The sequence below is a fragment of the Penicillium waksmanii genome (genome assembly GCF_028829765.1).
Source record: "Penicillium waksmanii strain IBT 27052 chromosome Unknown utg000007l:1.0-4314555.0:1.0-4317578.0, whole genome shotgun sequence".
In the NCBI taxonomy this organism is placed as follows: domain Eukaryota; kingdom Fungi; phylum Ascomycota; class Eurotiomycetes; order Eurotiales; family Aspergillaceae; genus Penicillium; species Penicillium waksmanii.
In genome coordinates, this window is record NW_026643253.1 from 4088566 (window position 1) to 4113941 (window position 25376).

The 25376-nt window shown below is 44.0% G+C and overlaps 9 protein-coding genes across 9 annotated transcripts; 6 read left to right on the top strand and 3 right to left on the bottom strand.

Annotated features, from left to right (window-relative positions):
- Positions 1-1031: 1031 nt before the first annotated feature.
- N7481_008380 (uncharacterized protein) lies at positions 1032-1705 on the top strand (the record flags this gene model as incomplete). The annotated part of the gene is made up of 3 exons (XM_057267599.1): positions 1032-1087; positions 1137-1284; positions 1340-1705. The coding sequence occupies 3 exons, from the start codon at positions 1032-1034 to the stop codon at positions 1703-1705; spliced, it is 570 nt and encodes a 189-aa protein (XP_057121800.1).
- Positions 1706-1839: 134 nt separating this feature from the next.
- Positions 1840-2777, top strand: N7481_008381 (cytochrome P450; the record flags this gene model as incomplete). The annotated part of the gene is made up of 3 exons (XM_057267600.1): positions 1840-1881; positions 1983-2527; positions 2612-2777. The coding sequence occupies 3 exons, from the start codon at positions 1840-1842 to the stop codon at positions 2775-2777; spliced, it is 753 nt and encodes a 250-aa protein (XP_057121801.1).
- Positions 2778-3675: 898 nt separating this feature from the next.
- On the top strand, positions 3676-5468 carry N7481_008382 (uncharacterized protein; the record flags this gene model as incomplete). Its single annotated transcript, XM_057267601.1, has 6 exons — positions 3676-3800; positions 3857-3953; positions 4012-4051; positions 4105-4491; positions 4574-5113; positions 5185-5468. The coding sequence occupies 6 exons, from the start codon at positions 3676-3678 to the stop codon at positions 5466-5468; spliced, it is 1473 nt and encodes a 490-aa protein (XP_057121802.1).
- Positions 5469-6099: 631 nt separating this feature from the next.
- On the bottom strand, positions 6100-7502 carry N7481_008383 (uncharacterized protein; the record flags this gene model as incomplete). The annotated part of the gene is made up of 4 exons (XM_057267602.1): positions 6100-6907; positions 6965-7094; positions 7154-7283; positions 7341-7502. 4 exons carry the CDS (start codon positions 7500-7502, stop codon positions 6100-6102), a joined length of 1230 nt encoding a protein of 409 aa, XP_057121803.1.
- Positions 7503-9291: 1789 nt separating this feature from the next.
- Positions 9292-10673, bottom strand: N7481_008384 (FAD-dependent oxidoreductase; the record flags this gene model as incomplete). The annotated part of the gene is made up of 2 exons (XM_057267603.1): positions 9292-10599; positions 10656-10673. The coding sequence occupies 2 exons, from the start codon at positions 10671-10673 to the stop codon at positions 9292-9294; spliced, it is 1326 nt and encodes a 441-aa protein (XP_057121804.1).
- Positions 10674-11078: 405 nt separating this feature from the next.
- N7481_008385 (non-ribosomal peptide synthetase) lies at positions 11079-13868 on the top strand (the record flags this gene model as incomplete). The annotated part of the gene is made up of 1 exon (XM_057267604.1): positions 11079-13868. One exon carries the CDS (start codon positions 11079-11081, stop codon positions 13866-13868), a length of 2790 nt encoding a protein of 929 aa, XP_057121805.1.
- A 5678-nt stretch (positions 13869-19546) lies between these two features.
- N7481_008386 (uncharacterized protein) lies at positions 19547-20458 on the top strand (the record flags this gene model as incomplete). The annotated part of the gene is made up of 1 exon (XM_057267605.1): positions 19547-20458. One exon carries the CDS (start codon positions 19547-19549, stop codon positions 20456-20458), a length of 912 nt encoding a protein of 303 aa, XP_057121806.1.
- Positions 20459-22927: 2469 nt separating this feature from the next.
- N7481_008387 (sterol desaturase family protein) lies at positions 22928-23581 on the top strand (the record flags this gene model as incomplete). The annotated part of the gene is made up of 1 exon (XM_057267606.1): positions 22928-23581. One exon carries the CDS (start codon positions 22928-22930, stop codon positions 23579-23581), a length of 654 nt encoding a protein of 217 aa, XP_057121807.1.
- A 244-nt stretch (positions 23582-23825) lies between these two features.
- On the bottom strand, positions 23826-25146 carry N7481_008388 (uncharacterized protein; the record flags this gene model as incomplete). The annotated part of the gene is made up of 2 exons (XM_057267607.1): positions 23826-24253; positions 24315-25146. 2 exons carry the CDS (start codon positions 25144-25146, stop codon positions 23826-23828), a joined length of 1260 nt encoding a protein of 419 aa, XP_057121808.1.
- Positions 25147-25376: the final 230 nt, after the last annotated feature.

Genomic DNA, 25376 nt, shown 5'->3' on the forward strand with positions numbered 1-25376 from the left:
TTGACTACCCGACGCCTCCACTTCCAATATTTGGTAATGCCTAGAGTACATGTACAGTTTGTCTTGTGTTCGTGAGAAACAGTAATGTTAGCCGCTACACCATATCGGATGAGTTGTTGTAGTCGTCTTCAGACTTTGACTCCATCAATCTTGATTAGCGTGGTCAGTCGCTTTCGCTCCTGTACGTCGCATGTCTCGACCTCCTTCTGACCAACACCCCCTTAAATTTCTTTTTCACCCCCCCTACTCCGGTCCCTACAGTTAAGGCATTCTTACTATTAATCCGGGTCACAGAGCTCCAGGGCTTCACTAACCCCTTTCTCGAGCTATTATAATCATCAGCTTCTCAGCACTTCTCATAATATTAATCCACCACTTACGCGTTGCTAACTGGTCACGGTACCCTCCTCTATGGGCCTCCTGGAGAGGAGAGAAAAGACAAAGGAGGACTTGCATGTAGCCGGCAGCATGGGCGGTGACCCCGATTACCAATTATTGCAAAGTGGCGGTTATCGGCTGCCGTATGCAGGTCATGTCAGGTTACACGCACATACTTGCATTGGAATTTGAGTGAGCTGTTACGACGCCAGAAGTATGCAATTTACCCCAGTAGCGCCCTTGCGTCGCGGTGAGAGAAACGGTATTCTGATTTTTGGCGGTGACTGAAACCACTTATGTTATTCGGTCTTTGTACATGCTCTCCGAATCTTTCAAGGTTCAGATATCTTCTTTCACCATGAACAAGTTAAATTTATTGCTGGGGATCATGTCAATGTCTAGGAATTTGTATTATTTTCTACTCGACAACCCTTTCGTTTTTATAGGAAGCGCAACTTTGACAGTACTGTCAGTCTGTCAGTGGTTTCGATATTATCGATCATGGGTTTGTATCCCTTCATATATGCTCCTATCAAGATTTCTTATAATAATTGATGTTCCCATGCGGAGTTTTTGAAATTTGCTGAAACGATGAAATCTTAGGTTGATGTTCCTGTTGTGGGGAGAGAGGGGAGCTTTTCAGTATTGGAAGAATGCCCGTCGTTGGGGTACATGCGGACCCCAGCTGCTTCAAGAAGGATATGAACTCGTAAGACCTTTCATCGCCGGCTCCAAATATCTCCATTCGAGTCTTACAGGTCACTGACACCTCTACAGCACAGGGACTTTGCGTTTCAAGTGGCCACGCCGACTGGCTGGAATGTTTGTATATGCAATGATGCCATGATCAGGGAGTACCTCAATGCTTCAGATGAGTACCTATCTTCCACAGCTCCAATTCAAGGGGTAAGAGCATACTATATCCCAGGCTGAGCTAGACTAATGTCCGGTATTACTATAGTTTTTTCAATCCAGATTTACGGCTCCTGGTCTATTTCATAAAATACCGAGCTCAATGATGAGTAAAGCACTTACCTGGTCTCGAACCCGCACCAGGTCAGGGGATGAATACTTTCCAAGCTTCATCGAGGAAATTCAGTACTCGTTTGAACAAGAAATTAATAATCACCTGCAGAGCGATGGTGACTGGAATCAATTCGACTGTTATACGATCGCTAGCCGCCTTGTGATGGGCCTTGTTGCAAAGTTACTAGCAGGGGACGAGTGTCGCAATCCAGAGAGCATCGACCTTTTCTGTGATTATACAGCCGAAATGCTTGTCGGAGGCCCATATATTCGCAGATTCCCCGACTTCATAAAACCGTAAGCTCTGCCATGTGAATTTCGATCTTTTGGGTATTGACTTCTTCTTGGAAAAGTATTATAGCACGGTCATCCAATGTTGTGACTTTATCAAATCGGATGCAAAAGCTCTTTCTTAATTTGATAAATACACGGAAGATGAAATCAGAGGAGAGGGAAAAGGCAGGAAAGCAGCCTTCAGTGAGTTTCATGTCCTTTCTTTGCAGCTTTGGCCCAGGACAGGCCGGATTCTTTCTTTGGTGCGGATATACGAGCTAACCAAACGACTATCATACTGCCAGGACTTAACAGATTGGTTCTGGCGATGGACCCAGAAGCAGAAAGATTATAATCTGAATGAGCTAGACATTGCCCAATTGCTTGCTGCAAATACTTTCGGAGCTAGCTTTAACACTACTGTGGTTCTTGTCCAGTGTCTCTGTGAGCTTGCCACAAGACCAAAATATATTAGTCTTATCAGACAAGAGGTCATCGGGGTTCTTCGGGCCAACAATGATACTTGGACCAAGGAAGGAATTGATTCAATGAAAGTATTGGACAGCTTCATAAAGGAATCACATCGCTATAACTGCTTTGATCATGCCGGGACACCTCGCGTTGTCAAGCAAGACTTCCGATTCAAGGCTGGTCTTCATATTCCAAAGGGGACAGTTCTCATGACACCGAACGCACCAATGTTATTTGACGAAGGATACGTGAAAGACCCCTTTGAATTTGATGGTATACGGTTCTATGAACTTGCCAATAGCTCTAAGACGCCGGAAATGTTTAGATATACTTCTACAAATCCTCATTACCTTCAGTTTGGAGATGGAAAACACGTTTGGTAAGTCTCTTCTACTTTTGTATTCTTCGTTCTGCCAACAATGGAGGTCTAATGTACTAATTTGTGCTATTTATAATCATCTAGCCCAGGGCGCTTTTTTGCAGCGGATGAGCTCCGGCTCATTCTGGCGTACCTGGTCTTTCATTTCGAGATCAAGTTACAGAGGGCCTTGCCGGAGAACCTCAAAATCAAGAGGCACAACGTGCCGTACTTGGGAATAAATGTCCTCTTGAAGAAAATAGAAAGGTAAATTAGAGTACTTATCACTCGTTTTGTTATGATCTTCTCTTCAATAACTTTTTCTCTTCAAGATAAACCGTAGTTCAATCACACAAAGGAATACCTGAGATAATCAAAGTTAATATGATAGTGACCGCGTATTTCAACCACAAGCGACTTTATCTACAGATCCCAAGGATGAATATTTGGCAACTAGAAAGAAGTCGTGGAAGCGGAAGTGCGTGATGTCGAACCTGACAGCTTTTGTAGGTAGAATTCAAGGGAAGGAAACCGCGAGAAGAGATAAATCCAGTATTTTCGAGATTTTTGCAAAAGGCGTATGGGAGCTGGCTACTCTGACTTCGTTACTTGTGGTCTAGACCAACTGCGTCAAAGTTGTGGTAACAAAGGCGTCAAAACATGTGCCGTGATTGACGAGCGTAGCGCAGAATTTCCAGCAAGGGAGCCGTTGCTTTCCAAAGTTCCAAATATAGGAAAGTCCGTGGCAGATGAACTTGCGGTGTAAAGATATTGTGCTGAATTTATTTCAACGATAAATCTCGATCCCATATTTCCTTCTTGCATATGTGGCTTAGTATACGAACTGTCAACCACAGCGATAAAACCTGCAAGGAGCACGGAATTCAGAAAGCTGCAGTAAGAGCGTTTCACAGCATTATGACTGCAAGCAAGGAATCTCACCTGGAATGTCAAACCTATCCAATAAGACTCAGCCTTGACTAGTTAAATGTATTGGTAAAAAGAATCAAGTATACAGTTATTTTCACTAGTAGGGTACTAGTAGAATATCCACATTGATCAGGGTATAAATATGAGATATCTCCATAGGATATCACCCTAATGCTGGTCTACACTCTTCTCAAAAACAATTTCAATAATTCAAAAAGTGCCCTTCTATCCAGATCAGCATGTCAATCCCACAAGAATGCACTGTTTTGGTAGTAGGTGGCGGGCCTGGCGGGTCTTATGCTGCCTCAGTTCTGGCAAGGGAAGGTATTTCCACCGTCTTGTTGGAAGCTGATTTTTTCCCTCGGTCAGTCAAGGTATACTCAAGTCAAGAAGGTAGCTCGGGGCTGACAAGAGATATAGATACCATATTGGCGAGAGCCTACTACCATCTACAAGGGAATTCTTAAAATTCATAGAGGTTTATGAAAAATTCGAAAACCACGGATTCAGACATAAGGTCAGTATCGAAGCAGGATTCCAGAGATGAGACGATAGCCAGCTAAAGATCAATGTAGAATGGGGCATCTTTCAGCTACAACAGCAAGCCCGCAGCATGTAAATCAACATTGTGCTACAACTTGGACATCAACCCACTGACTGCTTGATAGACACAAACTTCCTTGCGTTTGGAGGACATGCTTGGAATGTTGTTCGTTCTGAGTGCGATCAAATTCTTTTCGAGCACGCTAAAGATAGTGGGGCCAAAGTATTCGATGGAGTCAAAGTCAACGCGGTCGAATTCAAGTCAATTGGCTGCCAGAAAGGCCATGGTGATTCGGAGCCAGAACGTCCCGTGTCAGCTTCCTGGAGATTCAAGGACAAAAGCGCCAGTGGTACGATAAAGTTCGACTACCTAGTGGATGCGAGTGGCCGAGCTGGTCTCATCAGTACCAAGTACATGAAGAACCGCAGGTATAATGAGGGTCTCAAAAACATTGCTACATGGGGATATTTCAAAGATGCTGGGACATATGGGAAGGGTACCCCTGCAGAGGGTGATCCGTTTTTCCCCGTCTCAAAGGTAATATTTGCACAAAAATCATGATAGGACACTCAAAATGCTAAGATCGCATTTAGATGGAACTGGTTGGGCGTGGTTTATTCCTCTGCATAACGGCACAACTTCTGTTGGCTTGGTGATGCAGCAGACCAGCTTCGCAGCAAAAAAGAAGGCGATGAAGTCACCGAATACGAAGGACTTCTTTATGCAGAACGTACATGATGCCCCAATGATCTCTGAACTAATCGAAAATGCCGAGCTTGTTTCGGAAATCAAGTCTGCCACCGACTGGTCATACAGCGCCACAAAATACGCTTGTCCCTACATTCGCATTGTTGGAGATGCAGGGTGTTTCATCGACCCTCTGTTCTCTTCGGGAGTACATTTGGCATTGACTGGAGCTCTATCTGCTTCTGCCTCAATCTGCGCGGCGATCAAAGGAGACTGCAGCGAAGAGATAGCAGCTAACTGGCACTCGGAGAAGATCAGAGAGTCTTATACGAGGTTTCTGCTTGTGGTAACCAGTGCATACGCCCAAATTACAGGGCTGGAGAGTCCTGTATTGAATGAGTATGACGAAGAAAACTTTGATCGTGCTTTCAGCTTTTTTCGACCCAGTGAGTGTCCCTTTATCTTACAAATTTGACCTCAATTATCTCGGATCTTGATGCTGATCGAATAATCCCAGTTATCCAAGGAACCGTGGAAGTAGGTGGAGAAAAGTTAAGTACAGAAGACGTGGCCAATTCAGTGGAATTCTGTATGCGCGTGATTCGCAAGGTAGACGGCACTATGAAAATGTTCACAAATAGAGAGGAGCTGGGCAAAGATAAGTTGGGCGAGCTAACCTGTGATCGCATCAAGAAAGAGGAGCTCAAGTTGGATCTGAACAAATTTCGCGATGATATTGTACAAGGGATGACGGTCAATCTTCAGCAAGGGGCCCTTGGACTAATTCAAGCTGCTTCATAAGCTGAGATCATTCAAAGTATCACATTAATTTAGCAAAGCTAGTTAGCCTTACTGAAGATTTAAAGTCGTTAACAGCTCTATAAAATCATAATTCCGTTCTTTTCATCGACATAGATGTGATTAGTTTTACGTGGAAACTCTCTTTTGAGCGCAAGTCACATTTGACTTCTGATCAAATGCATCATGGCCATTCCAAAGCCAAATGACACGTTATGGATAAGGAAGAAGTTCGCAGTATGCTTTCGCCCTGCTAAAAGTAATAGCATTAAATCAGTCGGTTTAGACCACACAAACTCTGTCCAAAGCCTGATACTATATGTTCGCTTCTGTTCGTGGACCTGGGCATCTGACCCATGGCAAGGCAAGAAATGAATTATGATAGCCTCTAAGATAAATGAGTGCTACATCGGATTGAAGCTAATTGAGGATATTTTTGAGCCCAGCAAACATACAAACTCATGTCAGATATTACAACTATGAAACATAGCCATGTTTTGTTTCGCTGTAGATATGGCAACGTCTATGAACCATCATATCGGTGCAAAATTACAGCTAAAAGTGAGCGATCTGCGGTCATATGTAATCTCAGTGGTATTTCATTTTCCAAAACTCCTCGTATATCGCTTCATTATTATGCCCGAATTGCCTCGAGTACCGCTTGTCGATGAGCACCAGCCGTAGGGGACCGCCACACATTAACCAGCTTAAGCCCCACGGAACTAAGCAGCGCTCGAAACTGTTTCTCCGTTCGTTCGAGTGATGAGAATAATATCATCATATTCAGGTCCATGATAGCATCTGTAGGATGAACATTGGAGGCAAAGTCCGGCAGCACACGGTCGTGGATGAGAAGTACTGAGTCCTCGTCCATCGCATCTCGGATGTGCTGCAAAATAGTTCGTGCCTGAGAATCTGGCCAATCGTGCAGAACACGGCCCAAAAAGTAGAAATCCGCACCGACTACCGGTTGTGGCTCGAAAAAGTTGTACGCCATAGCCTGTACTGATCGTATATCCGTAGATCTCGAAAGTTCCGGTAATATAGCTTGGATGACACTTGATACATCTTGAAGAACAAAATGACCTCGAAGAGACGGAATTGAATCCAGCAATACTTTTATCTCGTGGCCGATGCCTCCTCCAATATCCACAAATTCAAGACCGTTATCTGTACAAGCCATTTGACTCTCGAAGATCTTCAGCTTTTCTGTGATAGGAAATATCTGGGTCCATCGCGCAGAATTGTCGCGCATAGCACCAGCCTGCATTGTACGATTGAATGCATCGAGCTGGATCGGATGTGACTCCATCCAATCAAAATAATGTTGGTCTGTATTCAGGATTGATTGAAAAGGCCCTGCGTAGGCGTTCGAGGGGGATGCATATTTGGCTTGATTCAAGTATTGAGGAAGTTTTGCATAAATTTGGAAGTGAATATCACTGGTGCAAATATTTCAGCTAGTGAGAACTTTTGGGAAGCGACATTTTCAGACTTACAAGTTCATCAAAATCCGACTTTCTAGATAACCACCTTGAGCGAGGTCTTTTATCACGGCATCTGGCTTGTAGGTCCCTGTCGAACTGACACTGAAGATTCCAGAGGCTGTCAAGGACCGCAATATCCGCGCTGTCGAGTTTAAATAAATGATGAGGCTTTCATAATGAGACAGAGGGGAGTTTACATACAAACAAGCAACGGATCCCCATCCACTTGCGAGCTAATTTCCCAGCCCTCAAACTCATCCTTTGGGGAATTGTGAACAAAATTGAATATGTTCATATCAATAGCAATCCTGACAGCTACTACTGGGGTCATCTATTGGGTCTCAGATTAATGTGAATACAAAATCATCGTGACGCCTGAAATAGGTACCGCATGAGTGCCCTTCTCTAATCGTGACCTCGGCTGTTCGATTATTGCGGAAAGACTCTCGCAAGCCTGTGACAACTCAGCTAGTTGCTGAGAGTCAATGGGCTGACTGGAAATAATTTCTGTTGCATCACGGATTGAAGATGCAAGTTTATCCAGATCCATTTCTCAGCACCGGTAGCACGTACAAAATGAAAGAAGATATGGGTAAAGCCCAAAGGAAATTTTATCGCAATTGTAGGACTGTGAAACCGACCTCCCACATTATACAAAACACTTTTGATGCATAAATTCTATGCAGACACGATCTGTAGAGCATATCATCCTGTTGTGACCTGTCGAAGCACTCTAGTAGCGGTGAATTAATCTTGCAGAGAAGGATGTAACCTGATATGCATTCTTCGCCCTGATAACGGCGTACAATGTTACACGAACTCACAGGCATCCTGCAAGTTTTTCGTCTCGCTAACACTTTTTAGCTGCACCTGACTAGCGGTGAGTATACATGTTTCTTTTTAGAGGATGTACTTCTGGTTGCAACAAGTCGAAAACATATTGCATACCACACATATTTTTTAAGCATCCCTCTGCTTCACAAACTCATTCTCGAAATCCAAGCCTGCATCGCATCTAATGATACCGTATAAGGCTGCCGAGTCTAATTGCCGTTTCTGCTCCTGGGAATAGGCCTTGGCACGCTGCTGATGATCTTGTATGACTTCCCCAACTCGCAGCCTGGTTCCCACCGCTCCTGCGCAGTCAATGGCATGCCCAGTATCCTTCAGAGCTAGATCTAAATTTGACCACGGGGTTACGCCTAGTGTCAAGAGTTCAGTGTGTCAGTACGCTCCTACAATATGTCGCGTAGACTGACCTTTGGGTGGAATATAAACCCCTTGGGTCAATCGCCTAGAAATCATGACCGGGAGAGGTCCAAACTGGGCTTCCAACAGTTTTTCAACTATTCCGTGGTCCATCTCACTTTTTTCGGCGAAGACATGTGCTTCACCGACAATTTCCGTCATACCAGAAACGAGAAAGTTCCTATTGAATTGCGCTTAGTCGTGCATTGGACCGAAGGGAAAATAGCGGAAGCCTTCTCACCCAATTATTTTCAGCAGAGATGCTTTTTCCGGGCGTTCATCCACCTCAAGCATATCACGCGCTATCACGCCCTTGATGTAAGGGGATATGTTCCGGATAGAGTCAGGCTCGCCGGCAGCAACTATTAGAACCTTACATTCTGAAGCCATTGGAGCGGAGCCAAAAACAGGGGCTTTTTGGATTAGGATAGGCGAAAAAAGGATGGTGGAGGACCGTAAAGCATACCTGAGACTAGAGACGCTTTTTCCATTTTCAATTTGGCAGAAATATCTTTGCTAGTATCTGGATGAACGGTTGTGGTATCCACGAATATTTTGTTTGTCAGATTTGCGGTGTGGATGATATCTTTAAGGACGATTCGCAATGTATCGTCATTGTTTAGCTAGAATATTCAAATTAGACATTCAAGTAGACTTAAGATGCAGATCGCAACTACCGATATGAAGATAATATCACAATGGCTGATCAATCCCGCTATGGTCTCGCATTGGATCCCCCCCGAGGTTCGTGATTTTTTCGCCTTTACTGGTCGTACGATTCCAGATGCGCAATGGCGAATGGCCCTGGGAATGCAGATGCTTTTGGAGATTTGATGCCATGGCAAGACCCATGTTTCCAAGCCCTATAGTAATTTCTGGAGATTAGCAAACGCTCAGCCTTTTTCGCCCTAATTTGACATGCCTATCCACCCCAGTTCGGTAGTCGTTGATATAGTCATGATGTTCTCACACGTTAAGGAGATCTTTTGGCCACACCGCGAGATGTTTAAGATATTTGTGAATCTAGTACTTGGCTTCAGCAAAAGAGTTCCAGGTTGATGTGAAAAATATATTACTACAGACTTCCAGTTCTAGTTCAACTCTATCGGTTTTACCTGCTTTAGCTCCTTCTCAACGTCATACAGGACATCCCCATTCAATACACCCGACATAGACATGCCCCAAAACCGATTGATACGTAGCATAGTCCACATGTACCACTCCTTGCACCATACTGCCCACGGTGACTGATTACGACGCATCCTTCCATTACGCATTGCAACCTCGTTAATGCGCTGTATACGCGGACGACGAATTTGATTGAACCGGTCAAATACCCCCTGCAGGCTTGCGTGGTCACCATCTTGGTACTGGACCAGCAGTCCAGATAGAAGGACCACATCTTCCAGTGCCAAGGCCACACCTTGTCCAGCATGAGGTTGCACGGCATGCGCGGCATCTCCGAGCAACAAGACCCGCGGCGATCCCTGTGGGTTATCCGAGGAAACAAACCACCGACCACCGAGAGGTATGCGATAATGTGGATAAAAATGTACGTCCTGACTTGCGTCCACAAGCTGCCGCAAATATTTTCCCCACTTCCCCTGTACACAATCTAGAACGTTGGACAGTGAGTTTCGACAGTCGGCCAGTTCGTTCTGGCGGTGAAGCATCCAGCCATCACGAACGTCCGCTGAGCTCGATCCTTGAGGCAAAGGCACCTCCTTGCTGAAGAACCAGAAGATCTGATTGGCAGCACATGGCGCAGTCGCCAGCATACCATGCGGTGTGAGTGTCGAATGTAAAGAGGTTGTGTCCTTAGGATCTCGATTTGTCACGTCGTCGACAATGGAAGATATCGCGGAGATTCCTGAATACTCTGGCGCAATCTCTGCATCGACGTGTATTCTGCGTACCGAGGAGTGGATTCCATCGCAGCCCAGTAGGAGAGAGCCAGTATCACTAGTGCCATCAGTAAAGGCGACCGTGACGGAATCCCCGAGATCGTCGATGGATTGGATCTCTTTGTCATAGTGAATCGGGATATCGTATTCTTGCGTAGCATCGCGCAAACACTGGACCAAATCCACGCGGTTAATGCGAAGATAACCGAAGCCTGTCTGGGTCTTTGCCTCTGAAGCGACATCAACTTCGTTCAAAACACTGCCAGATGTGGAGTGTACGACGTTTTTTGTGATATCGACACTGCGCGGAAGGATGCTATCCCAGAGACCCAGACGGTGCAGGATTCGTACACCATTGGCGGGAACTCCCAGCGAGCCACCTAGACTTGCAGTTCCTGGATTGCGAAGCTCATAAATGACCGGGCTTAGCTTGTTGTTTTGAGCTAAGCGAATGGCTGCTGCGAGGCCGGTTGGCCCTCCTCCAATGATGATAATCTGCGGTAGACGGTCAGACTGCTGTGTATGGACAAGGGGGAAGGTATACAATTTACCCTTTCAAGGTCATACATGATTGTTTTGAATTAAGCCAGAGGAATAATGTCTAAGAAGGCCGTCGTTCATGGCTTTGTACCCTTGGATATAGCCCCAACACCGAATGTAGACGAAGAATACAGGAACCAAGTGGGGTATAAATTGATTGCAAGCGTCAAATGCATGCAGGGGCCATCCTACTAAGCCTGGAATGCCGATTGACAAGGGGGGTTAAATGGGGTTACACGACGCACTTTGAGACCAGCAGAGACTTTCATATCAAGAAGCAAGGCTCATGCAGACATACAGCCACCACATCCTCAAACTCATCTTCACCGTCTATGGAAAGATATACAAATTTGTTGAAATTTCAGTAACCCGCTGTTTTCTATCATTGTTCCCTAGCTGGATAAACATCTGTATCTAGGTATTCTGAGCCCTAAATGACGTTTACAAACCTAACACTCCTACTGGAGGCCGCCGCCAACCAGGAAAGCAGTGGTCATATAGTCTGCTATCCGCTCCGAAATACCACCAAACCACACTCATGGTCCTATCGTCAGCTGCTGGAAGACGCTCAGAAGGCTTCTTGGGCTCTTCGCCGCCGCCCAGATTTCTCTCCAGGCCGAGTGGTTCTCATTCATCTGGATACACACTGGGAAAACATTGTCTGGTTCTGGGCTGTCAGTCTGGCCGGATGTATCCCAGCAATGTCTACAACACTATCCAACAATCATTCAGCACGTATATCACATCTGACACACCTGGCTACCACTTTCAAAGAGCCCAGTTGCCTGACGACAGCCAACAAGATGTTTGAATTCGGAGGACAGGATGCCATCACGCCCATTGCTCTCGAATCGTTGGCTGTGGATAAAGCCCCAGATTCAGAATTGCGCAACATCTGTCGCAACGCTAAGCCAGACGACATTGCCATACTGATGTTGACTTCCGGAAGCACTAGTCACGCCAAAGCCGTGATTCTCACGCATCAGCAGATCTTTCTGGCACTTGATAGCAAATATAAAGTGGTTCCATTACCGGAAAATACTTCGTTTCTGAACTGGGTCCACTGTGATCATGTTGCAGCCATTGTGGAAATTCATCTTCAGGCCCTCTTTGCCCATAAAGATCAGGTCCATGTGCATGCATCGGATGTCTTGTCTCACCCCGTGGCTTTTCTCGATATCATAGACCGCCATCGCGTTTCCCGTACCTTTGCGCCGAACTTCTTCCTTGCTCGCATTCGTACCGCGCTCGAGGACCATGGAAACCATTGTACCACACATGACTGGGACCTCAGCTGCCTCCGATATATTGCCTCAGGTGGCGAGGCAAATGTCACCAAAACTGGCGCTGCAGTGGTAAAACTGCTGACTAGATACGGCGCTCCAGAGAGTACTATTGCTACGGGCTTCGGAATGACGGAGACCTGCGGCGGTGCCATCTATAATCTGGACTTTCCTAGCTATGATATCAAACAAGGTCTTGAGTTTGCATCCGCAGGGAAATGTATAAGAGGCTTGAACATGAGAATCCGTACTGCGGAAAATATCATCGCGCCCAGTGGAACCGTTGGAAATCTTGAACTGTCGGGGCCGATACTCTTCAAGGGATACTTCAACAATCCAACAGCAAATGAGCAATCGTTTACCAGTGATGGTTGGTTCCAGACCGGCGATCTGGCTTCCGTCGACGACAAAGGCAATCTCCACATGATTGGAAGAGCCAAAGAATCGATGATTGTAAACGGCGTTAAATACAGTCCGCAGGAGATAGAAACCGCGCTAGACCAGCCAGGAGAAATACCTGGTCTGGTCCCTAGCTTTACATGTTGTTTTTCCTCGTTTCCCTCAGGAGGTGACACAGAGATTATCTGCGTGGTGTATCTGCCAAGCTATGCCCCCGATGATAACGTCGCGCGGGCGAAAACAGCGGACGCCATCGCCAAGATTACCATGATGACCACCGGTGCTCGACCGGAAGTTCTTCCTGTGGATAAATTACAGTTGCAAAAGTCAGCCTTGGGCAAACTATCGCGGTCCAAAATCAAGTCGGCATTTGAGAAAGGCGATTATAAATCCTATCAAGAACTTAACTCGGAATCGATTAAGCTGCACCGGAAGACGGCTCGCGCCAATCCTTCAAATGAACTAGAAGAGAAACTACTTGATCTGTTCCTTTTTTCTCTTGAATTGCCCCAAGAGGAGTTCGATGTACAGTGCTCGCTATTCGACATGGGAATCACCTCGGTAGAACTCATCAAACTGAAGAAGAAAATAGAAGAGCATCTAAATATCGCTCAAGAAATCCCCATCATAACCTTGATGACGAATCCCACTGTCCGCGACTTAGCCAGTGCACTGAAATTCCAGCAGACTCATCAAAAAGCCGGCGAGTATAGCCCCACAGTTACATTGCAGTCCCAGGGACAGAAAACACCGCTTTGGCTCGTTCATCCTGGAGTGGGTGAGGTTCTCGTTTTCCTGAACCTTGCAAAATTCCTGGCAGACCGGAAGGTCTATGCTTTGCGCGCTCGTGGCTTCAATGAAGGTGAAGAGCCCTTTGCGTCCATTGAAGAGGTTGTTAGCACATACCATGCCGCCATCAAACGAGAGCAACCATATGGACCGTATGCCTTGGCAGGTTATTCATATGGTACTATGCTGGCGTTTGAAGTAGGCAAAGTATTGGAGAATAATGGAGACGAAGTACGCTTCCTTGGCTCCTTCAACCTGCCGCCCCATATCAAGGCTCGAATGCGTCAGCTAGATTACAGAGAATGCCTCCTCCATCTCTCCTACTTTCTAGATCTCATTACCGAGGATCGTGCGCGGGAGCTGGCAGTAGAGCTGAAAGATGCTACCCGGGAAGATACCCTGACGAAGGTGATGGTGGAAGCCGATGAGAATCGACTAGCCGAACTGGCCCTCTCACCGGAAGCTATCACGAAATGGGCTTGCTTGGCCTTTGCTCTACAAAGCATGGCAGTTGATTACGATCCTGTCAGTTCTATCGCTGGAATAGATGTCTTCTACTGCAATCCTCTGGCGGTAGCGGCTTCTTCAAAAGCTCAATGGGTAAGTGAGCATTTGAGTCAATGGAAAGATTTCTCACGATCGCCACCGCGCTTTCACGACGTTGGAGGCGCCCATTACACCATGCTAGGACCGGAACACGTCTTTGGCTTTCAAAAGACGTTACGAAATGCCCTTGAAGCAAGAGGAATATGAGACTATATCGTTTAAGAGGCACAGAATTGTGCGCAAATCACATGCACGTTGGTTCTCCTCAAAGACCAATCCATCTTGCGCACCATTGTGTAGCGATACGTTGGCAAAATGAAAGCAGGTTCTGCATTGATTGATCAGGTGGGATGGTCGAAAGTGTTAGATCACCAAGATTGATAATAATATCAGATGTGCTCCTGACTATATTAGGAAGTAAGACTAGATTGTGCAAGGGTGTAGTAACCTCGTAAGTGCTTGGTTGAATCCGACATTGGCGGTTCTCAATACAACAACACCTTCGACAAAGGGATGGTCGTTGGCCACTTTTCTCTCAAATCGGGAATCTCGCCTTGGTATCCTTTGGCTTGGCGCTTTACTCATTGGCTCGGCGACATTAATTCTGCGCGATATCCTGGCTGGAACTAGGGGTGCACACGGTACGATATCGTCGGATTTTCGGCATATCGTTATCGTTATCGTACCGTCGAAAATTTGACGATATTTATCGTATACCGTACCGTCCATCTAAGCACCCTACGGTACGATAACGATAATTATCGTCTAAAAAATTGAGGCCAACGGTACGATATTGACGATATTGGACGGTAAAACGATATCGTCGAGTATTAACGTAATTCCCGGCCGATCTGGACACCCGGCCGACCTGGACACTCAAAACACCATACTAAATGCGATATTTTACAACTTGATTTTTCAACACTCAATGCTTATTATTACGTCTAAAGCTATCGTAGTACACAATTTGGCTCTCTGAGTAGATTTATCACGTCAGTAGGAATTTTTAAGGTATCATATCGTAGAGATATATATTTGTGTCACTGGACCGGAAAGTATTTCTGGTAATACAAGGAAATAATCATCTAATCTAACTCTTAGTTAAACTATACTTAGGGGTGCACACGATAAAACGATATAACGATATCGTACCGTCGCTGGCGGTACGATATCGTTCCGCAGAGAAAAATTTTCGACGGTACGATATCGTTATCGTACCGTCAATTCAATTTTTTTACGATATTTATCGTTTATCGTACCGTCAATATTGTTGTCTTGACGGTACGATACGATAAAGACCCGACGGTATGATATTATCGTTGCGATAATGCCAAGTGTAGTCATCTGACCTTAGTCATCGAAGTTGACCAATAGGAGGTCTCTATTTACGGCATGACACACCTCCGTGCTCAATATATATATATGCACCATGTTAATACTATTCATCTGATCTATATTTATGCCAGCAATAGATACAGTAGCGTACTATTGCAAAACAACTTTCCTCTGCTTGCCATACAAATTAGTATGGTAATTGAGGAAATCTTAATCAAAAAGAGTATTATTCTTTATGCTATAGGCTATTATATCTATATACTTTGGATTTGTGGCAATTTATTGCTACATGAAGCGGCCCGATATAACGCTATTACAAAATAATAGGATCTCGGCCGGAATAACTAATATTCCGGTCATGCTAAGCCTAATTGGGCGAGAGCCTGTACGTCCGCTATGCCCGCCGAGACGGCCGAGTCGCTCGGACTTGTACGCCGGCCGCGAGCACCAATATAATTATTAAATTCAGCACCACTACGATGCGCTGTATTGCTCAAAAATATAATAAAAGATAGAGTAGCCTCTATTTCCTATCTAGGCCTAGTTCCGGTAGTCTCTAGCGTTGTGTGTTGATAATAATTGCGTGTTGACTACGGTTATGTTGCAGAGGTTCTAAGATCAGCTACCTCAGACCCCAACACTACCACGGTCCACAATGTACTGAATCGCTCAAAAATACAATAAAGACTAAACAGCCTCTATTTCCTATCTAGGACTAGCTTCTATATACTACATAATATTGTCCATCAACATTAATATTCGCATCGTATCCGTACGTAACGATGTTCGTCGAACCTTTATAAGATCATGACCAGTACTAAATAGACGTTCAACAGATACCTCAGATGTAGGAATTATAAGATAATCCCGTACAGCTGCAGCCATCTGAGGTATACTATCACGACGATCCCGCCACCATTTAGCTAACTACTCTTGATCCCCGGATGGTTTAATATCAACTTACGGTGTTGTAAAGTACTTATTGATATCAGATCCAGCTGTCTTTCTGGCAATAGGTGCTAATCGCCGTAGTATTCTAACCTCAGGGTTATTATGGATATCCAATATAGGATTAACAGAGACTATAAAGTCTTTATTAACTGACTTATGATAATACTTCTGATGTATATTCTCACGAATTGAATCAACAATCATTTGTCCAGCCCTATTACCAGATAGCTTACGAAGCAGAAGATCTTCCTTTATCCTTGGATCCAGAATTAATGCAGTATAATAAGCATCAGTCTTATCTATAAAGGCATAATACTTCTGATACTTAACAAGACCACGATGTATTACAACTGTAATATCGTCATCTATATCTGTAAATAATCCTTGCTTCTCAGCTCCCTGGTTAAGCAAGTTATAAAGCTTGTAGTAAATAGGGATAGCTATGCTTATCTGAGGATGCTTTTGTAACACAAATAGCGTTAAATTATAGAATTGCTTGAGGACTTAATGAACCTGCAAGAGATAATACCAATCCTGCTTAGTGAACTGAGGAAGCTCAGTCTGTAATTCAAGATACTGATTAATTTGCGGTTTCGCTCCTAGGGCAGTATCTAGTATCAAAAAAGTTAAATTCCAGCGTATATCAACATTACATAGAATATATCGATCAGAAAGCTTTATAAGAGTATATATACTTTTCTATGAAGCTCGTCGTTGGTTACTTTGGCTGATCTATATCGCAAGGATTCAAATATGTGATAGAGCAGTCTCAGATAAAAGATCATTATTATTTAAGTGATTACAGATCTCCGAAGCTTTATAGACAGTACCAGATCTCAATGTACAAAGGATATCTTTTATAATAAGATTCAGAATATAAGTAAGACAGCGGATATAACTATTAAGACTGAGGAACTGAGGCTCTGGGTACTAGGCCTTCAAAAGATTATAAAGGATTAAAACCATCGATTTATTATTACTTGTATTATCGCTAGTAATTATAAGTAGCTTTTTCTCAAGATTAAGCTCTTATAGTATATCAAATACTGTATATACAATATTTTTACTACTATAAGTCTCTTGCAACTCTGTAAATTTAAGTATCCTTTTCTTATAAAGGAAGTCTGGTATAAACCAGTGCCTGATAATGCCGATAATAGAGATGTTGTTTGAGCTTGTCTATATATCTAGAGAAAGTGCAATAGACTTGTATGTTGAGGCAAGTTCTATCTTTAATTATGTACGTTGATGCTGAAACTCTGCCTTAAGTCTTTGTTTTAATGTAGTTTGTGAAAATAAAGCTGTATTAAGCTCTGGATGTGGTAGATCTATGAATATTTGGCGAAATGAGGGTGACTTAATAGTGGTAAAGGCTATCTTTTCCTTGATAATCTATTGTAGAATATTCTCCTGGAACTAAGCTACTACTGATAGCTTTGGCTTTATATTGAAGGAATTGATGATCGAAGGTTGTTTAATTGAATCAGAAGATAAGGAAGATGGCTCAGAGAGAGTATGTTGGGTATATAGATGAAGCTCTATGTTCTTAGACGATCCTGATCTAACAGAGTCAGATGTTTCCTAATTGTACTTCTTATATTGGATAAGACGGTCTGTATCTATTGGCTTCTTGGCACGAGTGGTCTAGGGATGCTTAATTAATATAATATCAAAATGGCCCTATAACCATTGAGTTGATAGAGCAGTTTTGTGAGGTTGTTTCTGAGTTGAGGGTTGGGAGACTATACTTAGGTATGATGATGTATTAGGGTCTGGTAGAATAGTCTGTAAGGCTGATTCTGATGGGAGGATTGAATCAGGAGTTGTCTGAATAGTATCAAGTGTATCAGAAAAGAGAGTAGTCTGAGTGGGATAATTAGGATATTGGTCTTTAATTAGGACGTTATCTTTGTATCCATAATTCAAAGCTAGATAATTACGCTGTGTATTTGTACACTGAGGTCGTGATGAAGCTATATTGAATAGAATGATGGTATGGGTGGTAAAAATTCAAAAGTGTGGTAAAGGCTTTATATTGCAGAGTTACGTTGAAAATGTGGGGTCTCTTGGGTATAGGGTATAGGGTATAGGGACTAAAATGGTACAGAAGCTAGTCCTGAGATAGGAAATAGAGGCTGTTTGGTTTTTATTGTATTTCTGAGCGATTCAGTGTATTGTGGACTGTGGTGGTGTTGGGGTCTGAGGTGGCTGATCTTAGAACCTCTGCAATATAACCGCACTCAATATACGACGCTAGAGACTACTAGAGCAAGGTCTAGATAGGAAATAGAGGCTACTCTATCTTTTATTGTATTTTTGAGCGATACAGCGCGTTGTGGTGGTGCTGAATTTGATGATTATATTGGTGCTTGCAGCCGGCGTGTAAGCCTAAGTGACTCGGCCGTGCCCTTGATTAGTAATACTCTATATTAGGTAATACTCGACGATATCGTTTTACCGTCTAATATCGTCAATATCATACCGTTGGCCTCAATTTTTTGGACGATAATTATCGTTATCGTACCGTAGGGTGCTTAGATGGACGGTACGATATACGATAATATCGTCAAATTTTCGACGGTACGATAACGATAACGATATGCCTAAAATCCGACGATATCGTACCGTGTGCACCCCTAACTATACTATTTCTCAGGCTGAGAAACACCATCATACCACATATCAAGTAAAAATAACTTCTCGTTGTTGATATACTGCGACCTGAGAACATGTATTTAGTATGAAGTTTTGGGGTGTCCAGGACGGCCGGGTGTCCAGATCGGCCGGGTGTCCAGATCGGCCGGGAATTACGTTACCTAATATAGAGTATTACTAATCAAGGGCACCGCCGAGTCGCTTAGGCTTGTACGCCGGGCATACAGCTGAGCGGAGGTAGAAAAATAACGTGACTTCGCCCCACCAGAGGTTGAAATTTTCTACCTCCGCTACAAATCGATTTACAGCGGAGGTAGAAAACCTCGACCTCCGCTAGTATTAATAAGCAATAAAATTAGCGTGTTTTGATTTTATTTAGCCCCCAGCCCCTATCTTTTTGACTTAAGTTATGTGTTTCTTTTTTTTTTGAAGCAAAAAGCTAGGTCTTGTCTAGGCATCACCAGAACCCACTATAACCCGGACCCAACCCAACCCAACCCAACCCAAAACCCAATTGGGAACCCAGTGGGTTCCTATTTTAGTGTAAACAAGGCAAACATACCAAGCTTTTAAATACAGTATGTATTAGTGCTGTTTTTAGGCCTTATATATAGGTATTTTAAGTTTTTTATTTAATATTATTATTATTCTATATCTAATATATATATATTATATATTAAAAGGCTAAAAAGTAGTGTATTTAAAAATAAAATAAATTACAGAGCTCTATAGTAAAGATAGTGGTATACCCTACTAGGTACAGTCAACTCCCGCAAGCTGCACACCCACAAGCTGCACACATTCGCCAGGTGCACATATTTTCTCTGCCCGGCCTAGTTTTGCCCCACTCTTACATATAAAACGCCCGCAAGCTGCACCATCCGCGGTGTGCACACTTTTTCTTTTCCATATTTTCGCTTATTCATCATCATTGACCAATCACTATGCAGTATTCCAGATCGCCGTCGCCGTCTCTCCCTCCTATCCCTATCTCTTCAGTCCGATCTTCGATCACGCTTTCCGCGAATATACCCTATCCAAAGCGACCAAATATGGGAATTACCGACGCTCAGCGGAAAGCCCTACGTCTCTTTGCATCTGATACACGCCCACAGCCTACCCAGAGAGCTTGTGCTGCCTGGTTTGAAGAGAAATTTGGCCGAAAAATCGATCGTACTACTGTTTCACGTACACTATCATCTCGATATGACTATCTGGATAATGGTGAAGCTGGAATAAAAAAGAAGACGCCTACTGCAGCCTGGCCACTACTCGATGAGGCCTTATTTGAGTGGCAAAAACGACATACAGAGAAAGGGTTTCCTATGACAGGGCCTCTGCTTCGTCTCAAAGCTGCAGAATATTGGAGGAAGATACCAATATATAAAGATCAGCCTATGCCTACATTTAGTGATGGTTGGTTATCTCGCTTCAAACGTCGATATGCAATTAAATGGCATACCTTCCATGGTGAAGCTGTATCGGTACCAGACTCAATACATAATGAGATGAAAGCAGTCCAGGTTATCTGCAATGAATACCTCCCTGATGATATCTATAATATGGATGAAACTTGTCTGTACTGGCGCCGTATGCCTAATGGCGGGCTTGCTTCTGAAGGTCGTCCTGGCCAGAAAAGAGATAAGACCAGAGTTACTGTCGTTGTTGCATCAAATGCAACTGGTTCAGACCGGTTACCTCTCTGGATTATTAGGACTGCAAAACAGCCTCATGCATTAAGAGGGGTAAATATATCTTCTATTGGATGTGTGTGGCGCTATAATCAGAGGGCTTGGATGAGACACGGAATTATGGAACAATGGTTACGCAGTTTTTATCTACGGATTGGTAGGTAAAGACGTGTACTTCTATTGATGGATAATTTCAGTGTACATCTTGTAGCCCTTGAAAAAGCGCCACCACCATCTAATATAAGAATAGTCTTCTTCCCACCAAACGCTACATCTATCTACCAGCCCCTAGATCAGGGTATTATCCAAAACCTCAAGCATTATTATCGCAAAAGCTGGATGTATTGGATGATAGGTATGCTAGACCGTGGTATCGATCCACGTGAACGCATGAGTCTAAACTATACACTTCGGTGGTTAACGCAAGCGTAGCGAACAAAGGTTACCAATGAGACTATTCAGAACTGTTACAAAAAGAGTACTGTTGTTTCTGGGTATTGTATATCTGATCAAGATCAAACAGATCAAGACCAGGTAGAAAATAACCCACTAGTTCCTGAACTAAAGCCTCTTTACGATCAGATAGTTGAAAAGCTTGCAGTTCAACCTAATGCGGAAGAAATATTACCATTTGATGAGTTCCTAAACCCATCAGATGAAAGTATTGATACTGCAGAGGCAGAATTAGACGAAATTATTATCAATCTTAGTGAGGATACCGAGGATGATATATCTGATCCTGATGAGGAATATATATCTGGACCAAGGCCAGAGGTACCGACTGATGCAGTAATTCTGCGACATCTATCAGATCTATCACTATGGGCTGCACACAAAGAGGGGTGTACAGAGAAGGATATGGCATTAATTGAGGATTTAACAAAGGCATTCAAGAAGCTTGAGGTAGATGGGAAGAAACAGACGACATTGTTGGAGATGGGGTTTAAACTCAAATAGGAAAGGCTTCATGTATGTATTACATAATCACATTATCATCATCTCACAAGCTGCACACATCCGGTGTGTGCAAGGGAAAAGCTCTGCCCGGGAGGGTGTGCAGCTTGCGGGAGTTGACTGTAATATATATATCTTTATAAAAAGTCTTATTTTTCTAATAACTCTTTCATTACTGTATATTTTAGTCCTAAACTTTAAATATACAATAATTAATACTATATATATATCTATATAAAATCTTAGTATCTAAATCCTTCTAGAAAAAAAAGATATAAATCAAGTATTGAAATACACTACATAAAATTTATGAATAAATTATGCCAAAATGGGTTGAAATGGGAACCCACTGGGTTATTGGGTTTAACCCATTGGGTTTTGGGTCGGCATCTCCAACCCAAAATGGGTTATGGCGATGCCAAGCCAGAACCCACTATAACCCGGACCCAACCCAACCCAACCCAACCAAAAATGGGTTTTGGGTCAAATACCATAACCCATTGATGGGTTTTGGGTTATCATTACTTTTTGCCCTACTTATAGGCGGGTTATGGGCAGTCAGGGTATGCCCATAAATAGGCAGGTTTGCCAATGGGCATGCCCAAATATGCCCATGGGTTTGCACAGGTCTATTAGCTATATCTCGTACAGTAGCTAGCATAGGGGCTGCTCCACACAAATCCATAGAGAGCATCTATTCACCAAGCGAATCCTCTTCTAATTAGGTTCTAATTAGGTCAGTTTATAGCCCGATGGGCAAGAATCAACACAAGAAGATTGGCTGTATACGTGATCGTGTAGGGTAGGAAGCGGTATTGCATATAGCTTCGCTGCTATACGAAGAGATTTAACACGGCCGTCATTTAAATCTGAAAGAGCCAACAGGATCTTACCCTCTTGATTGGCTAGTTTTTGCGAAGATCCAGAGCGAATTGGTGGCATGGTAGGTGGTTGAAGTTGGTACGAAGGTAGGAAGACGCGATTTTGGATGGGGTGTTCGGGACGGCTGGGAATTACGTTATATAAGCGGGAATCCCATGCACAGGTCTAGTCGTAACTTCTTATGCAGTTATTTCACTAGTTTTTAGACTAGTGATTTAAGTTTCATTGATCAGGTCCCCAGCTACCTGTGCTTTTTGGATATGATACATCTCTCTGATGACTTGTATGTATTTCAGTAAAGATGAATATTCTATGGAGATCTTAGGTACATGTAGTCAAATTTCAAGCACACATGGTGGTCAACAAATGATGCAACAAAGGGGGCAAGTTTTAACTCGCTGTTACCGAAAGTAGAGCAGTAGAAACAATTGTTTTCGCAGCGAAAGACGGCACCAGTATAGTTGTAGGGTCTTCTATACATACTTGACGAGACAAATGGCATGTGATCGTCTTTCCATTCCTGTCATCAGAAGCGTGCGGGTTTGAACACAGGAATTATTAATCGCCATCCCTGGCTTCCTTGACCCAAGCGAATCGCTTGCTTTAAAAACAACCCTCTCTCTTGTCTTCGCATTCTTTCCCCATCACCACCACAATCTCATTGCGGCTCTCGCACACCCAGAACAAATGGAAAGAATATGGATCAAGATAGTTTCGACATACTCACCCGAAATAATCGAAGTGACGGGTACTTTGTTGACGCAGCTTACAACATATTTGTTGCTGGCGCTGGTCTTCATGCCTCTGGACTTCTCTAATCTTTTTATCCTCCGAGATTACCAATTAAGATCCACGCGCAAACCGCTTGATTTTTATGTCTGGCGCAAATTTGTAATATCCGCATTGCAAAACCAACTCATTGTTGCCCTCCTCCATTACGTACAACTTCTGATTCTACGCCGACTCGTTTTCATAACATCACTTTGTCGAATCACTGCAGAGACTCCCCCGTTAGGCGAGGTCGTTGCAGATATCGTTATTTGTACCTTCAGCCGCGAGGTTCTCTTCTACTATTTTCACCGTTTCCTACATCATCGACTCATCTACCGCTACTTCCACAAGACACACCACCAGTTTACGCCGCCCGTGGCCTTGGCAGGTCAGCATTTCCATCCGGTGGACTATTTCTTGACTGGTATCCTACCTGTCATCATACCCGCCTTTTTGATGAGGATTCATGTATTTACCAAGTGGCTAAATATTATTCTCGTTTCCACCGAAGCGTTCGTGGTCCATTGCGGATACGACTTTTACGGAATACTTGATCTGAAGCCAAAGTCGCATGATTTGCATCACAAGCATAGCAATGTGAACTTCGGGGTGATGGGTATAATGGACTATATTCATGGGACAAGATTTGTGGAGAAGACTCGGAGCCAACTGCAAAAATGAACCACAAAAAAGAAATCCACTTCGCAGTGTATTTCGCATTTCGCGTCCCAATTATGTGATGTTAGTTCCAATTCACAGCGCTCAAGCTTGTTCTCTGCCGTGTATCATTTAGATTATCTGTCGGTCCCGATCCATCTCAACCCCCGACGCTAAGCAAAGTACCATCTAGCCTTGAATGTATTAGCGGGACTTTGTTCTCCTCCGCAATATCTCGGCTTGAGCCAAAATAAAACTGGTTCTGTCTTCAAAAGGAGCAGGTCATCTGCAATGCACTACAAGGGAGTGATATGGATGTGAAGAATGCGGCCAGGCCAGGGTCAGTCCAAAACCAATGGAGACCCCAGACGAACCAGGCGGCTGACAAGATGCTCTCGGTGACCCAAACAATGGAAAGCAGAAAATTATGTTTTCCTAGTGACTGGGAAATCCTCCACCGGGTAGGGGCCTTGAGATAAACCGTGGCGATCGGCTGGAGACTGAACGAGATCAAGACCTGTGCCGCAGGAAGGGCCTTTTGAACAGTGACGTAGGATGCGACTGCATGTACGACACCGGTGAGTCCAAAAATAGTCCAGAGATATGATGTCTGGGACGGATTTGGGGGCAAGAGCCATTCAGTCATAAAGTAAAATGGGCGTTGGAGAATGTCATGCCACCAATTGCCCCAAAGGCCTGTAATAACACGTCAGTGAGATAATATCAGCACGGAACCCATACAGAAATAAGTAACTACCTTGAAAGCTTCTTTCGAACGGGTTGAAAGCACCGAAGATTGGCGGCCACATCCATATATCTGCAGTAGTCCCAAGTGTATCCGTGGAAACGCCGACTGCGACCAGGCCCCAAAAGGCCTGCATGCCACCGAGGAAGAATCGGGCGCTGATAATATTGATTAAACAGTCCAGGGATGTTTGGAGAACTTGCTTCACTGGGTAATTGACAGGTGCACCAATTAGCGTGTCTGCGACAGCATCAACCATACGGCTGGCTTGCCCACGGACGAAGATGATATTGTATAGATCGAACCATAGATATGCCAGCACTATCCATTGCACCTGGACCCAGAGGAACTGGCGGGGATTTGGAGTTGGAATTCCCCTTGTATTCAATGGTCGAGAACCCCCGCGTCCGTCCAGAATGCGGCATCCAGAGGGGAGATATCGGATAGGGCCATGTCTCCAACCGATTCCACGAGAATTGGATACCAAATCCAGGGCCCACACGATGCGGCTCATAGTATAAGGTGGGGGCATGGGTTCCCAGTAGTATAATTGGCCAATTTTCTGAAGTCGCTTCAAGGAAGGCGGGTTGGTGACAAAGAATATTTCAACGAAACGCATGGCATGAACAATTGACATAAGCCCGATCATGTAGTTGAAAAAAGGGCTCACGGTAGGAAATAACATCACCCCGAAGATATGAAGAATGGTGAGAACAGAGAACCCATGCCGAATGCGAGCAGAGCTGGCAACGTATTCGTAAAAGAAGAGGCCAATGATTCCAGTCACGAAAGGCGCGCCGAGAACCACCAATGGAAAGATGAAGTTCAAAAATATGGCGGTCATACTGCTCACCAAGGAACGAAGCAAGTGGTATCTCTAAAGAGTCGTGGGGTGGCGGTTCACACCCCGAACACGTCGCTTTCAACCTTGTGCTCGATATCAACACCTGTCATTTTTAAATATCTTCAAGGGCTGCCTTGCAGATATGAAATACGCCGAGGTCGATCAAGTAGAATGAGTGGACCTTAGCGTTTCCCAGCCTATAACTAGTCTTGGAGACGGGCACTCCAAGG